The sequence below is a fragment of the Carassius carassius genome, chromosome 15, assembly GCF_963082965.1.
Source record: "Carassius carassius chromosome 15, fCarCar2.1, whole genome shotgun sequence".
Lineage (NCBI taxonomy): Eukaryota > Metazoa > Chordata > Actinopteri > Cypriniformes > Cyprinidae > Carassius > Carassius carassius.
This window is the reverse complement of record NC_081769.1, coordinates 26,844,543-26,861,083: the sequence shown is the minus strand read 5'-3', so window position 1 is coordinate 26,861,083 and position 16,541 is coordinate 26,844,543. Positions and strand designations below refer to the sequence as shown.

Sequence of the window (16,541 nt, the reverse complement as noted above, 5' to 3'; positions counted from 1 at the left end):
ATATTAGAAATGTCCTTATCATGCTTCAATAACACATAAATGTGTGTTTTATTTATCACACACGTAGTGTAAACTGTTAATGTTTGCATTTTAACTTCTGGCTTTCCTTGCAGTTCCGCCAGGAGTATTTGGACACCCTGTACCGATACGCCAAGTTCCAGTACGAGTGTGGGAACTACTCAGGTGCAGCGGAGTACCTCTATTTCTTTAGAGTCCTGGTATGTGTCTTACCACACCCCTGTTTTTAACAGATGACAGAGTTGTGTTTCCTAGCATTCTCCTCTGGGACGTTCCCAGCGGGGCAATTTTCAAGAGCTTCTTTTCATCATGACACCCTTTCATTTTCTCTTTCGTAAATTGATGCCATTAAAGGCATTCTTGGTTAATAAGTTCTTGTCTAATGGAAAAACAGTTTTATTTTGATGGAGAGTTCCCCTGTGAGTGTTAATTAAGCCAAACGGTCGCCCTATTGAGAGTTTGAATTATTGTCTCTGCTTAATATGGTTCTGCAGCTTTTTTTAGTTTGAGACTCTGCCAAATCCCATGAGTTACGAGCATTACGTATGCACTTAGCATTGTTTTTCAAAATGATGCAGATGAAAAGTGGACATGACTCGCTCACAGGTAGATTTTCCCAAATTAGAATCCAAATCCTTTTATTATGAAATATTGTGTCATTTATCCATGTTATCCATCTGTTATGGCAAAACAGGCAGCTTTTTTTTTGCACTTGAGGCAATCCGAAGAACTAAAAGCTCCTGATCTGTAATTACTTCTCAAAAGTGCCATCCCATGGCTTGTTAAATTCCTTGCAAGTTTTGAATGCTGAAAAGAACCTCTTCAAGGACTTGGTTAAGAGTTGTTTCAGGACTGTGTTTAGTGGCGGCCTTCATATGCTTATGGGTTTACGGGCAGTGCTGCTCCCCATATATGATTGGTGGGCATTTTGTGGCCTAATCACTCTTGGTTTGACAGGATTCCCCAGTTTTTGCAAGGGTTAAAGGTTACACAGCTTGCTCTATATAATCCCAGTGCACCAAAAGCAGGCTTTTCAACAGAAGATGACTAAAATTTGTGTTCTTCCAACAGTCAAACCATTCTGAGTATTTTATTGAGCCAAAATCTTATTGGATAACAGGATATTAAGGCCACATACACAATGCATTTGAAAGCAGCCCTTTGAAGAATTTTTGTTTCCATTTTTTAGTCTTTAAATTACAATTTGAAAATGTAAAATATTTGATAATTTAGTTCTTATCTGTGAATAAATCAGGCATGTCATTTATTTTCATTAATCTCATTTGACATTTGTTATAATTGTCTGTTAACCAGCAGAACTGGCCAGTGACACAGAGGTTATGTTAAAATGATCAAATGACAGAAAAGTTTACTATTATTAAAACTATTATTATTATTAACAACAAATTAATTTGTATTTTTAATAATAAATGGATATAATATATCCATTTATTATTATTAACAACAAATTAATTTGTATTTTTAATAATAAATGGATATAATATATCCATATTTATGTATTTTGTATGTATTATATATTTCTGTATGTAAATTGGAAAGATTTTATGGGAAACATGCTTTTAAAATGAGCGCTTTAAATGTTAAAATTATATATATTTTTAATATTTCAATATTTTTGTTTCATTAATTGTTGACAGTTGTTGACATTTAACATGGATGAAAAATTTAAATTTAGTTTCTTTTTTGTGTGTGTGTGTGTGTGTGTGTGTGTGTGTGAGAGAGAGAGATGTATTTCAGGTATTCAGGTTGCATTTTTATTTTATTATTATTATTATTAATCGCTCATGAAATTTGTTATAAATGTACTTTAATTAACCAGCAAAAATGGCCAGTGGCACAGAAGTTTATATTACAATTATTGGATGACAAATGTTATATAGAAATATTTACAGTACGTGCAAATATACCTACATGCATTTTTATATTACAGCTAAAGCAAAACTAATCATTTTTATATATATATATATATATATATATATATATATATATATATATATATATATACATACAAAATATGGCACTTTAGACACCTTTTCTTATTTATTTTTCCTAATTTTTGTTTCATTAAGTGTTGACTGATGAATTGTTGACATTTAACATGGACGAGAAAAGTACATTTGAATTTTGGGTTTAATGTTTGTGTTTAACATCCCAAGATAGGGTTTTCCGCATGCTGGTTAGTTGTCGCCTGACGATCTCCTTGTCTGGGCAACATTTAAAAGGCTAAGTGAACAACCTTACCAAAAACAAAAAAAAAATATCCAAAATGATCTGATTTGAGCATACAAGAGTTGGTTGTTTTGTCTTGCAGTGTGAAACTAGCTAGCACTCACAAATACCTTCATCTTCCTCTAAGTTCCCTGTATCAGGATGACGACCCCTTTACCTTTTTTCTATGTTGTTGTTTGGATCAAGATGCACCGAGGACTTGGATTAAATAATTTTCACCAGTGGAATACTTTTGGAATCAGATAATACCAAAGTAGGTTTGTGGGGGAAGATAATTGCAGTTCACTGAGAGTACTGGCAGTATCCATGTTACACGTGCGTACTTCTTATTTCCTCTATAAACAAAGGGCTCATTGCTGGGACTCTGGTGTTTGTGGCTTCTCTCCCACTGCCTGTAGAAATGAGTGAAAGATGAACTTGTGGGGAAAAGCGGCCGGACGCTCAGGGCCCAGCGCAGTGCTGTCTAGCTAGTGGGGCGGGGGGCAAATGATGGCTGGGAATGAACAAATTGACCTGCTCCTTTCTCTCTGGCCGGAGTGTGTGGAGGTAGTCCAGTGTCTTAAAGAGAGGTGCCCATTGTCAAAGCTGCCCTGGGCCAAGAGTGTTGCTAGAGGCTCTATGCCTGGCTAAGTTATCAGACTCCCTTGACTGTTTCTCACGTAACCACATAGTCTGCCTTCTCACATGGAATGCACTCTCGTTTCTTCAGACCTGCTCTCACGTATGATTCACTCGGCCTACATTGTTGTTTAAAAAAAGGCTAAACATTTGCCAAGCGACAGTGAGGCGCTGTGGCGAAAAGTGACAAAAAAGAAACCCTTTATATAATTTGGAATAATCTTGGTTTTAGCATTTCAAAGGTGTGAGGAAGTCTGTGTTGTTTAGATTTGCAACATGTTTCTCATTTGCGAATGATTTGCAGCGTCAGTCACGCTGTTTGTTTGTTTGTGTCCCTGTGGTTTTCGTGGGAGCCGAGGGAAGGAACGGCCGACAAGCCTTGAATTACACCCTTCAGTTTTTGTCACACTTTTTTGCATATTCATTAGTATAGATGCTTAAAGGGATACTTTTGTATTGTCTTCATTTAGTCACCCTTATGTGGTTCCAAACCCATATGACTTCCTTTTTTTCTGCAGAACACAGAAAATATTTAGAAGAGTGTCTGTACAATGGAAGTCAGTGGGGCTTAAAACAAGACTAGACCTCATTGACTTTCATTGTGTGGCACTTGACTTTCTTAATGACACTGTGGCAATTTTCACACTACAGTTCAAAAGTTTTGGATTTTTGAACATTTTCTTTTTGAAAGTCTCTGCTCAACAAGGCTTCATTTATTTGATCAAAAATACAGCAAAACTGTAATATTGAGAAGTTATTACTATTTAAAATAGATTTTCTATTTAAATATGCATCTTTAATATTTTTCTTCAGTGTCACATGATCCTTCAGAAATCATTCTAATATGCTGATTTGGTGTAAGAAACAGTGGAAGTGGTTATAATTTTTTTCAGGATTACCTGATGAATAATAGAAAATGCTAAAGAACAGTATTTAAAAAAAAAAAAAAAAAAACTTTTGTAACATTATAAAAGTCTTTACTGTCAAATTTGATCCATTTAATGCATCCTTGCTGATGGCTTTTTTTCAGGAAATGATAAAAACAATAGTCTACTCATCATAGAAAAACCACATCATTGTTGCGAACATTTTGAGTAGATTAGAGCGTTCACGGGAACCAACCTTGTTTACGCCGTCACTGCTTGATCTAAATAAACCAAAATAGCTTCCAGAAATTCTCTCTGTCTATGTTTTGACGCAAACCGTTACCTTCTCATTTAAATTTCCAGATATTGAAACTCAATACCTTAAATTTTCATCAACATTGGAAAGGAGTTTGGAATAGCCATGATGTTAAAGTGGATTTAGTTGAGTTTTCTCACCAAATACCTGCCCCATTCTTTTCTTTTTACTTTTTGTCCACCCCGCTCAAGCCGGACCTCCCATTTCCTCAGACGGCTCCTAGCATGGGAGATGTTAGGCTCTAGAACTCCTCTAGCGTGGGAAACATAGCCATTTAACGAAGGAAGCCAGGCTTGCAAAATCCAGACTCGAGGTCCTGTTACAATGAGGGCCCGGTGCGAAAAGAGCAACTTATTCATATCATCTGTTAATGCAGGGATTGGATGTTGAGAATAAAGATTGAGTGTCCCATCGGATCCCCAGCACAGTAAATTTATTGTTGCTGGTCAGTCAGTGAAAATGTGCCCATTTCGGGAGGCAGTGGAAACTCAAGGTAACTTGTGGAAAAACCCAGGTATTGAAACTATTCTTGCATGGCCGCTGCTGAAAGCCAGTCAGTGTGCAGAAAGCTGCCATAATGACATGGAGCTTCGCCAAATGTAGGGACTTCCAGGAAAAAAAAAAAAAGGAAAATAACAAACACTTTTATAAATGAAACGTTGACCTTTATATTGGCAGAGAGGATGGCTTTTTCCCCGGTTGTCCCTCTGAGCTGATCTCTGAGAGTTTTTGGGCTTTGACTGTTATTTAGATGCATCCAACTTGGGAATTTTGATCAAAGTGCTCCAGTGTTGCAAGTGGAGATGTGGTTCCGTCTGTACAGTATGCATTATTTATTTTTTAAGTACTCCATACTACTGTGTGTCACTATGCAAATATCACAAGGGTATTTTTAACCTGCCATAAATTTACTGAGCCATTTTTTTTATTTGTTGATTTACCGGTATATAATATATACAGGTGCTGGTTATATATTTAGAATATAATCAAAAAGTTTATTTCACTAATTCCATTCAAAAAGTGAAACTTGTATATTATATCTATTTATTACACACAGAATGATATATTTCAAATGCTTATTTCTTTACATTTTGTTGATTATAACTGACAACTAAGAAAAATCCCAAATTCAGTATCTCATAAAATTAGAATATTACTTTAGACCAATACAAAGAAAGGATTTTTAGAAATCTTGGCCAACTGAAAAGTATGAACATGAAAAGTATGAGCATGTACAGCACTCAATACTTAGTTGGGGTTCCTTTTGCCTGAATAACTGCAGCAGTGCATGGAGTCGATCAGTATGTGGCACTTCTAAGGTGTTATGAGAGTTCAGGTTGCTCTGATAGTGGCCTTCAGCTCTTCTGCATTATTGGGTCTGGCATATCACATCCCAATACCCCATAGATTTTCTATGGGGTTTAGGTCAGGCGAGATTGCTAGCCGATTAAGAACAGGGATACCATGGTCCTTAAACCAGGTACTGGAAGCTTTGGCACTGTGTGCAGGTGTTAAGTCCTTTTGGAAAATGAAATCTGCATCTCCATAAATTTGGTCAGCAGCAGGAAGCATGAAGTGCTCTAAAACTTCCTGGTATACGGCTGTGTTGACCTTGGACCTCAGAAAACACAGTGGACCAACACCAGCAGATGACATTAGAGCTGAAGATCTTTGCCCGAACCCGATGGGACCCGACGGGTTCGGGCTTAATTTATATCATCTTACGCGGGCTCGGGTCGGGCTCGCGCTCCGGTTTGCGAGGTAAACGAGCGGTCATGTGATGTGTTTCGATTAGCGCGAGAAAAATGCGAAAATGTATGCCGAGTAGGTGTAACGGAGGCTTGCCTCTGGCGATTACGTTTTGGTTGCACCAGCAAATAAAGCAAAGTCTGAAGTGTGGAAAAGTTTTGACCATGTTTATAATGAGAATAATGAGTGAATAATGACACACCATCAGTGAGCGCAGGAACGAGCTGAAGACATCTACAGTGGATTCAATCATTTTGTACTTTTCGGGCTCGGGCCGAAACCTGTCGGGCTCGGGTCTTGTCGGGCCTAACTTTTAAGGCCCGATTACAGCTCTAGATGACATGGCACCCCAAACCATTACTGAATGTGGAAACTTTACACTGGACCTCAAGCAATGTGGATTGTGTGCCTCTCCTCTCTTCCTCCAGACTCTGGGACCCTGATTTCTAAAGGAAATGCAAAATTATTTTCATCAGAGAACATAACTTTGGACCACTCAGCAGCAGTCCAGTCCTTTATGTCTTTAGCCCAGGCGAGACGCTTCTGATGCTGTCTGTTGTTCAAGAGTGGCTTGACACAAGGAATCCTACAGCTGAAACCCATGTCTTGCATACGTCTGTGTGTAGTGGTTCTTGAAGCACTGACTCCAGTTGCAGTCCACTCTTTGTGAATCTCACCCACATTTTTGAATGGGTTTGGTTTCACAATTTTCCTTAGTTGTCAGTTATAATCATCCAAATTAAAAGAAATAAACATTTGAAATATATCAGTCTGTTTCTAATGAGTGAATATAATATACAAGTTTCACTTTTTGAATGGAATTAGTGAAAAAACCTTTTGATGATATTCTAATTGTATGACCAGCACCTGTGTATATGTACGTATTAGAGCCCGACCGATATGGATTTTTGGGGGCCGATGCCGATATTAACTCGAAAAGAGCCGATTTATAAGCCGATATTTTGATTTTAAAAATAATCTGGATATTAGACCCATTTCCTATAAACTGCACTTACACAACATTCAATAGCAAAATATCTGCCTGTTCTATGTATGTGGGCTGTATAAACCATTTTCCAGAAGGGATTATGTTAAAAAAAGCCTTAGATTACAGTCTCAATGACTAAACAATTGCACATCAAAAGTATATATTTTTTAATGATCAAAAAACAGTCTGGTTTTAAACATTTAACACTTTTACTTTCTTCCAGTTGAAGCTGGCTTTAACAGTCTGTGTGTGTACTGTAAATAAATTATAATACTAAAGTTAAAGTATTTGCAGAAGTAGTCCCACACTTTGCTGCTACAGCATTCACCTTTTTCAGCCATCTGTAGGCAGAAAGAGAGACAGAGAAAGAATAAGCATGTGTATTAATAATATCACCATGTATCATTACTCATGTCATCATTAGAATTATAATAATAAACTGGGATCTCCTACATAGGCAAAAATAAGAAATATATATACTTTTTTTATTTGTCAAGCAATAGGTATTACCTACTTACATTTAACAATATTATTTCAACATTTTCCTGTTATGTCTGTAAAGCTGCTTTGAAAAAATGTTTAAAAAAAAGCGCTTGTTCAGCTCACATTTATTTACATGTCCCCTCTGGTTTAATCATTTCTGACACACCTACTGTAGTTACTGTAACTACACTATATTTGCTCTCACAGAACATCGTCTTGCCTACTATTACCGGAAGATTACGGAATCAATTCGAAGTTGAATGGTTAACGTTAGTGTCATGAACACACCGCTGTCAATTTTGAGAAGAACCACCTTCAAACAAGTTAATAGCAAGCATTTAAGGGGCCTGCTTAAAAGGAAGCGTTAGCGTTAGAGTAACGTAACCAGCCTGAATTCACCAAATTGTTCTCTGGACCTGACGGTAGTCTCTTTTTTTCCTTGCTTCCCTCTTAATTCTCATCAGCAGGACTAGCGCTATCGCTCGCTTCTTACAACGGGACAGATACATGTTGGCTGCTAACCGAAAGGAGGAACAACAGACTATGAAAGAGCACCCGTTAAACGTTTTTAAAACTCCGCCTACGCCATAGCGCAGCGCAAATCGCGTTGTATCTGAAGGGCAACGCTGAACCCAGCGGCAAGCGCCGTGCATACCACGTCCTGTGTGAAAGGCCCAATTACACGGTCATTATGTGGGAAACACAACGCAATAGAATAAAAATAAGTTAAACGCTAACGTTATAGTGAGACCTCCTATTAACGTTCGCGCTCTTCCACTGATAAACATGGTATTAGCTTTGTGGCTAATCTAATATAGCAATGCATTAGCGGTTGTAAGTGATGTTACAGAATATTTAGAAGTGATAATGATAGGACCGTTAGCTAGAACTACCACACAGTTTTTATATACAGGGTATGAACTAAATCTACAATCATTTCACATGACGAACGACAGACTCACCGTCAAAACAGTATGTTACATCTCCGTGGCTTGGCTGCTCGCTTTCTTCTGTAGTGAATTTCTGGCGCTGTTGTTAACTCTGGAGCTGCAGAGCTCCCTCTGGTGGGCAAACTATGCAACACTCATAACATGAGTGAAGCATGAGACTCTGTTTCTCATGTTTCATCGGCCGTTATAAATGCCGATGCCGATTTAAATGCAATTAGCTTATATCGGCCGATAATATCGGCCAGCCGATATATCGGTCGGGCTCTAGTACGTATGAATGTATGTATATGTGTATATATATATATTTAATTATATAATAACTACTGCTATTATTATATACTAAATCTAAACTAACATATACTGCATTACAAATACTAATTGTATTGTATGTTTTTTGATACTTTATTGAATAGCCTTTTTTTAAGGTTATTTATTTAATAATGATGACAATAGCATTCTATAACATAATAATGATGACAAATAGTGGTTAATAATTAGTATAATTGTAATGTGATAATATTTTGTATTTGCAGTGCAGCAAAAAGCTGTTTTACATAAATTCTACTTTTTGTTGTATACTCTTGTATTGTTCAGGTTTCCTTGATGCTTTGCAGATAGCATCTTATTTATGGTTTTCTTTGTGGAACTTGCCAGACTTGTCATATATCCAATCATTCTCCCCATCCATATTTAATGATTAATGTACACGATGAGTGCTATGTTCGTTCACTCAGATTTTAGTGTATGCATGGCTGACTTCCTGGTTGTCTTTGTGCCGCTATGTCTGTCGTAGTTCATAATCACTCCACTTCCCATAAGCCTCTGGCTACAGCTCATCCCCCTTGTATTCATGAGCCCGCTTAGATACTTCAGTAGCTCGCTAATCTGCAACACATTATCTCCTCACTTTGTTTTTGTCTTTTTAGTCATAATTTAAAACAGCTTACTTTTCTTTGAAGCTGATTGTCTCTGCAGAGATGAACCAAATCTTGTTCATATTTCCATACAAGAAGCTGAGCGAGTATCTTTCAAGGGGTTCATAACACGATTCCGCAGGATGTTTTTCTTTTGCGCTAAATGTTCAGCAGATTATCACAATTACTAGTTAATCAAGTTATCAAAACATTATTTTCAAGGGCCTGTTTCTGCTTAGCAAGACTTAAGTTATTGGCTTCTGCTGTCAAAGGGTTTTCGTCAAGGTAGAAGTGACATTGGACCGTAGAAACTGTGTAGTCTCGTGAAAAATTAAATGCTTTTAATTATTTGTCCTTCTCAAATGGTTCTCATTAACTTCGTAAACATGGAACAATCCATCCTCACCCAGTTTTTGTGTTTAGTTTGTTCTTTGATTGGTTGAGTTTCTTTACCTAAAGTCTGGACCTCATTCTCTCACTCCTCCACGAGCAGACATTTTGATTAGCGTCCCGCCACTCCTGTCCTGTCCACATCTCGGGGCTGATCAAAGCTTACAGACATGTGTTAGGGCCAGTAACAGAGGCAGCAGCGGTAGCAGCAGCACACATCATTAAAGACCCTCACCAAAGGCAATCCACTAAGGTCAACGCAAGTTCACGTTAACTTTGGAGAGCTTCTCTTCCTCATTTTTTCGTGTTGAAGCTCCATTCCAGATATCAGAAAGACGGACTCTGTATATATAACACAAATTGTTAGACTTGAATTCATGTCTTCTGCTGTATTTCGAAAAGACATGTTCATGTTTCAGTAATTTGAAGCCTCTTGACGTGACCCTTCTTACCCTCGAGATAGCACTTAACCCCAGGCTAGTTAAACAGCACTTGTTTAACTTGCGTAATTATTTCCCAGCAATATCACAGACAAGTTGACCTTTAACCTCTAGCTCTTGTCTGAGGTCCTCTTTGACCTAACAACCCTAAAAACTTTTTTTTTTTTTTTTGTGTGTATGCGTTATAAAACATACAGACTAGAAATTTGACATGAATCATTCTGAATCATTAGTCAAATTTATGGTAGTTTTACTTAATTCTTGACATTACAAAATAGAAAATGAATGAATTGATTCATTTATTTATTGAGGTGATTTAGATGTGCCTACTAAAGTGAAATGCAGAAAGACAATGATCTCAAAAGACCAATTACCAAAGATGACATAATTTAATTTGTTTATCAGCTGTAAATAAAAAAGCTACTCCAGCCAAGAAAAGCTTAACCTTTAGCTGTGGGAAATGGTAGATGTCATAAATACAGTATTCAGAAGGTAATCAGTGTATTATTGTTATAGTGTGCAAGTTGATTCATTGTCTACCTTTGTTTACATTACAGTGGGTCAATGTGTTTTTCTCTGTTTGTCTGTGTTTGTGCAGGTCCCTGCCACGGACAGAAATGCGCTGAACTCTTTGTGGGGCAAGCTGGCCTCTGAGATCCTGATGCAGAACTGGGAAGCTGCCATGGAGGACCTCACCCGCCTGAGGGAGACTATCGATAACAATGTAATGCCCCGCCGCTCAGAATTCAATACCACACGCCGATTCCCTTACATAGGCCATAATATTGACCGCCTTGCGTTTCAGCACAGCTCCGCCGCTGTTGCTGTTCCTCCCCTCCTCTCCTCCATCTCCTCGATTCCTTCTCACCGCAACTCACAAGTCAAGCAAAACCTTAATTGCTGCGTTATGTCGGTGCAGCTTGATTTTTAATTGGAGGAACTGAGCTGGGAAAGAAGGGTTTGGCCTGGGGAGAAGTATAACATTAAAGTCTTTGGACATTGTAAATTTTTATTCTGAACTTTGATTTGTACAGAGTCTGGAAGGCAGCGGAAGCCAAGTGTTGGTTTTTTGGAGTCAGAAGTTCATCTTGTTATGATCAAGTCACGATCAAGATCAAGTCACGTTTTAAAGGGATAGTTCACACGAACATACAATATTTCATTAGTATTTACTTGTTATTATGAAATACTTTTATTCCACAAGGTTACTATTAAAAGTGACATTGCATAATGTTAGAAAAGATTTCTATTGCTGATAAATGCTGTTCTATTCATTAAAGGACCCGGGGATTTTTTTTTTTTTATCACTGTTTACGCAAAATATAAAGCAGAACTACTGGATTAATGGCTGCTTTGCTATTAAAGGAATAAATTACATTTGACTATATTAAAATAGAAAACCAGTTATTTTAAATTACAACAATAGTTCACATTAATACTTTTTTACTACATTTTTGATAAGATAAATGCGGTCTTGGTGAGCATAAGAGACTTTAATTGAATTGAATTTAAATTTTTTGCCTACAGCTATCATTCAAATTCAAAACAGCACATGAGCCGTTTGGACTGTTTTATGGCATTTTAATGGTGCCTTTAGAAACTTGAAATCTCAATTCCCAATTATTTGCAATTTCGTTAAGCACATTCAGTTCAAAATCTACTCGTTTTCCATAAAAAGTAACTCGTATAGGTTTGGAAAGACATGAGGCTTAATAAATGATGACAATCTTAATTTGGGGTTGAACTAGCCTTTTAATATTATGTTTAACACCATTTTTGTTTTTTGTTTTCTCTGCAGACTGTAAGTTCTCCTCTCCAGTCTCTCCAGCAAAGGACTTGGCTGATCCACTGGTCTCTCTTCGTGTTCTTCAACCACCCTAAAGGGAGAGACAACATCATCGAGCTTTTCCTCTACCAGCCGCAGTAAGCACCTACTGCAGCTGCTCGTTTTCCATCTGGGATTTGGTTTTGCTTTGGTTTGACCCTAATAAAAATGGATGAGGTAGGAAGAGAGCATGGGTCCAGGTTGGAAAGCCCACTGCAGTCAGCAAACAAAATTGCTGATGCTGGGCTCACCAGCCAGCCGCTCACAGACCCACTACCCCAGCGGTCAGTGCGAAAAGTGCCTGGCAGCTCGGACGAATGCTGACAATGACAAATGGGCTATTTAACTGACGGGTTCAGTGTTTTAAGTGATGGTGTCGAGTCAGGACAAGTCTGTCGATCTTTATTCAGTCATTTTCAAAACAAATTTTTCCAAACGGGAAAAAATAAGTTAATGAATTACCTCTGACCTTTATACATAATCAGGTGTAACTGTTCCATGAGGAAGAAGCAGTTTCCTTTTGAAACACCAATAGCGTGAATATAGTTTGTAGTTACAAATCCAAATTTAAATTTGATGGTCACAGAAACATGAAAATGTTATCAAACAGCATGGCAGAAGGTGTTGTGGGATTTTTTCACTTGTTTGCACGGAACATTGGATAACTTTTTTTTCTTTTCTCATTTCACCAGTTTTTACATTTTAGATTACCTTTGCAAATAACAATTAGTTTATTTAGTAATTAGTTAGTTAATCAAAATAATTAGTATTAAAAATAAATATCTATTAATCACACTCTGCATTATAACCCTATAAATTCACTTATAGCATCCTAAAAGATTGGTTTTATTTTTTTTATTTTATTTAATTTTATTAATATTTCAGTGTGTGTGTAAAAATAGTTTTAAATATAATAGTGATTATATAGGAACTATAATTTTTTTGTCATTTTCATATAATCTATTAATAATAAGTATATGTACATTTAAAAAAAAAAAATTATATAAAAATATAAATAACGAAAATAAGAGAAAAAGAAAGCGAAATGTTATTTTTAATATAATGATAATAAAATTATACATAAAAATATAACTTATATACATTGAAAGAAAAGATTAGAAAAAGAAAATAAAACTACTTGTTTGAAAATTTAAAAAATAACAGCTAATTTTGTTGCTGACCCGTCAAGGACTTTAACACATCATTAAAGGGCAACAAGGTTCAGTCCTGTAGTGAGCGCTTGAGTGCAAAGAACCTTTCAACGTTTTTTTTTTTAAGTTGGTTTACACCAGGTGCATAAGGTAGGAAACTTGATCTATTAAATAATTCTACATTCCATCTATTTTAAGGCCACACTTTTCCCCTAATGCTCTGTGGATCCTATTGCCTATACACTATTTAAAGACAAAATGGAATCTGCCTCGAAGATGTTGTTTTCCACCAGCACAGATGATTAAGGGTGACCAGACCAATAATTTCTCATTAGTACCTGACCATAGTGGGTGAAAAGACAGATTGAGGTGGCTTATTGTGCTGTCGCTAGCTGGAAAACCATATTTTGGTTTGGCTTTTTCCTTTTCATGACCACTGTGCTGTTTTAAGGGCCAATGACCTGTGGCCGTGAACCTAGTGTGAATGTTTGACCTGCCTTTGAGACAATTGGCTGGCTTAACAGCAGCCCTTTATACACCTGTAGGTGCTCATTATACAAAAACATTTGTTATGCTTCATTAAAACAGCTCCAAAAAGGTACTTGTAATTTGCGGTTGGGCTCGTCAGATCAGAGGTCTTTCGATGCTGGCAAGCCTTCGTTTCACTTCGTTTTTGTGTTGTTCTCTCACCCCTTCTGCTTTTATTTGCAGAGCTGTGGCCATGAAGAGCAATCAGACCCTATAAATCTGAATCTGAGTGTAATTTACTGCATTAGATACACTGTGTTTTCTGCACCACAACAGTATTGCGTTCTTGGAGGTTGATGCATTAATTGTCTTGTTTAAGTTGGAAAACGGCATCACGGTCTGTTTTTGACCCTGTGAAAAGACCTTTTGTCTTCTGTTCTTCTCCTTTTTGTTATTCTTGAAGTTTTGTTGGCAATTAGGCTGATGTCAATACCAGCCTGTACCAATGGCGTTCAGGTTCATTTCATAGTTGTTTGGCCATCGTTTGGAACATGGTATGTTCTCTCGGCCTGAAGATCGTTCACGATGTAGTTGTGCCATCGAGCAGACGGCCAAAACAAAAACAGAAACCAAACTTTTTTCAGTGCAGGAAAAATGATACCAAAGATTGGCTAACATATAATACGCTCCAACCAAGTCCAAGGGCAGTTCAGGAGAGAATATTGTCACAAGATGACCTATGATGTAGGTGCAAACAGGAAAGCTAATGCCGCCGAAACACTATCCCGGCCAGCACAGAGTGGATTCAAAGTTTCACTTGATTTACCTCTAATTCCCCTCCTCCCTCCAGATGCATCATGAAACTGGAACTTCACCGCTGTTCCTTCCTTTGCTTTGTTCCTAACTTTTTCTCTCCCTGCTCTCTCAGAAACCCCGAATTAGGGCTGCAACAACTAATTGATTGTAAGTTTATTGAAGAGCCTCCATTAGTGACAATACTTTAAGATGGTGAGAATTGATTTAAAAAATGTTTGGCTTTTTTTTTTTTTTTTTTACTTATACATTTACTTTAAAAAATTATTTAATTACACCGTTTAATGAATTATATTAAACAATTGTGTGATAAATTAACTAAAATGTTTTAAAAACATTTAACCCTTTAAAAATGTATTTATATCTTTTTTTTTTTTACTTGAAATAGAACAATGTTTATCAGTTATTGTTCATTTAATGAAAATAATTCAGCTAGAATTGCAATGTATTTTTTAGAAGGAGAACATTCTACTTGCTACTTATTAGCTGACAGTTACTTTGTGACGTTCCTTATTTAAAGTGCTCAAACAGAAAAGTACGCTGAGAGGGAGCGAGCGAGACATGATGCAGGCTGGACTCGAACTTGGGTCAACTGCACAATCAACACCTTAATCCATTATCAAAGTCATTTTTTAGTTGCAGCCTTATCCCAAATCCTCAGCTCCGCAAGGGGAATGTGACGCACTCAAATTAAGCTACTACTTCCTGTTTGCCCTCTTCCTCGCGAAGTCATTTAGCAACCGATTAAGCCGTAGCATGGCTTTGGTCGTAGCTGTCGGGCTAGGTTAGATAATGCCTTTTTTTTCCCCCAAAGCCCAGATATGGCATCATGACTCATGTGAGTGGTCTGGCCATTGCAGCCTCCCCGGGAGTGCGAGTAATCAGGAACACAGCATGAAGTGTTGTGGTTTGCCATGAAGTCAGACAACTACAAAGGGAGGAGAGACCGAAGGCTGCGCCAACTGGGATCATACGCTCCAAAGCCCACTGCCGTTTTTAGCTCCGACATCACAAGTGCCACAGGCCCCCTTGTCCCTTTAATTGTTTCGGCTAATTAAACCATCCGGCAGCCCTCCTCCTTTTCCTCCAAATGACATGTGTTTCTCTGTGCTGAACTGTAAGGGAGCTTAACAGCCTGGCCAAGGCAGAGCAGTGCCACTTCCTCCTTGAAATTTAATTTGGTCCTCGTATGGGGGATGAAGAGGGGGGTCAAAGATGTTTGTACAGATACCACAGGCGCGGAGGCCGTCCTCCAAATTGACTCGAAATGTTAAGTGCACTTTAACAGGAGCTCTCAGCCCTATGACAAGGCATCTGTTGTATGTTTTCTTTTTTCTTTTTTTTTGTCCGTCCAAATAAGAAAGCTCTTGCACGTCTGTAGAGAGGGAACTTTGTCTTGGGTTGCAATAGTAGTGCTATGTAGCTTTCATTCTTGCAGAAGCCCTCAGCTAGTTGACCTGAGACTGAAAAACAAGTCCCTGGTTGATAGTGTTTCACTTCTCTGCAGGCCTGTAGCTGGTGATCCGTGTCTAGAAAGGGGCTTTTCCTTTTCCCTTCCCTCCACAGTGGGACCAATGAACAGAGGAGCTTTCAACATGCTCTGTCTCTTGTTCTTCTGTTTATTGAGCATCTGCAAGTTCATTATATGAGAACTTACTGGAAATTGCTGTGAAAACCATGTCCCACCTTGACAAATTGCATCATGTGACTTTGTTTTCATGTAGAGATTGTAGCTGTCCTTCAGGCGTGTGACTATTGTTTTTGTATATTTTTCTGTTTACAGGTACCTCAATGCTATTCAGACCATGTGCCCACACATACTGCGCTACCTGACTACAGCCGTCATCACTAACAAGGATGTCCGCAAGCGTAGGCAGGTGCTAAAGGATCTGGTGAAAGTCATCCAGCAGGTATCAGACAGGACTTTGGTTCTTTATGTACTCCTTTGTTTTTCAGTCATTTTTTATTCCTCTCTTTTGAATGAATTAATCATTAACTCAAACATATGAATTGTTTTTAATTAACAAGTATAAATATTTTAATGTTTATAAAAGAAAAAACATTTATAATTATATATATATATATATTTATATATATATACAATATTTAATTTATCAAACACGCATATGTACACACACACACACACACACATATATATAAATAAATAAATTAAATAATAATAATCTATATATAACTATAAATATATTTTCTCTATTATTATTTTCATATATTAGTCTTTTTTTTATCGTTTTCATTTGATTTGACAGTATTTAGAATATTTTCAAAACCCAGCTCTAATTAT

The 16,541-nt window shown here is 37.3% G+C and overlaps 1 protein-coding gene across 1 annotated transcript in view; it reads left to right on the top strand.

The window, feature by feature from the left end:
- Nucleotides 1-16,541, top strand: part of LOC132158726 (eukaryotic translation initiation factor 3 subunit E-A) — a 52,416-nt gene that overhangs the window by 16,610 nt on the left and 19,265 nt on the right. The window contains exons 5-8 of the mRNA XM_059568271.1: nucleotides 114-218; nucleotides 10,581-10,706; nucleotides 11,781-11,905; nucleotides 16,023-16,149. Coding sequence (XP_059424254.1) covers nucleotides 114-218; nucleotides 10,581-10,706; nucleotides 11,781-11,905; nucleotides 16,023-16,149 — 483 coding nt within the window. The remainder of the gene's footprint in view (nucleotides 1-113; nucleotides 219-10,580; nucleotides 10,707-11,780; nucleotides 11,906-16,022; nucleotides 16,150-16,541) is intronic.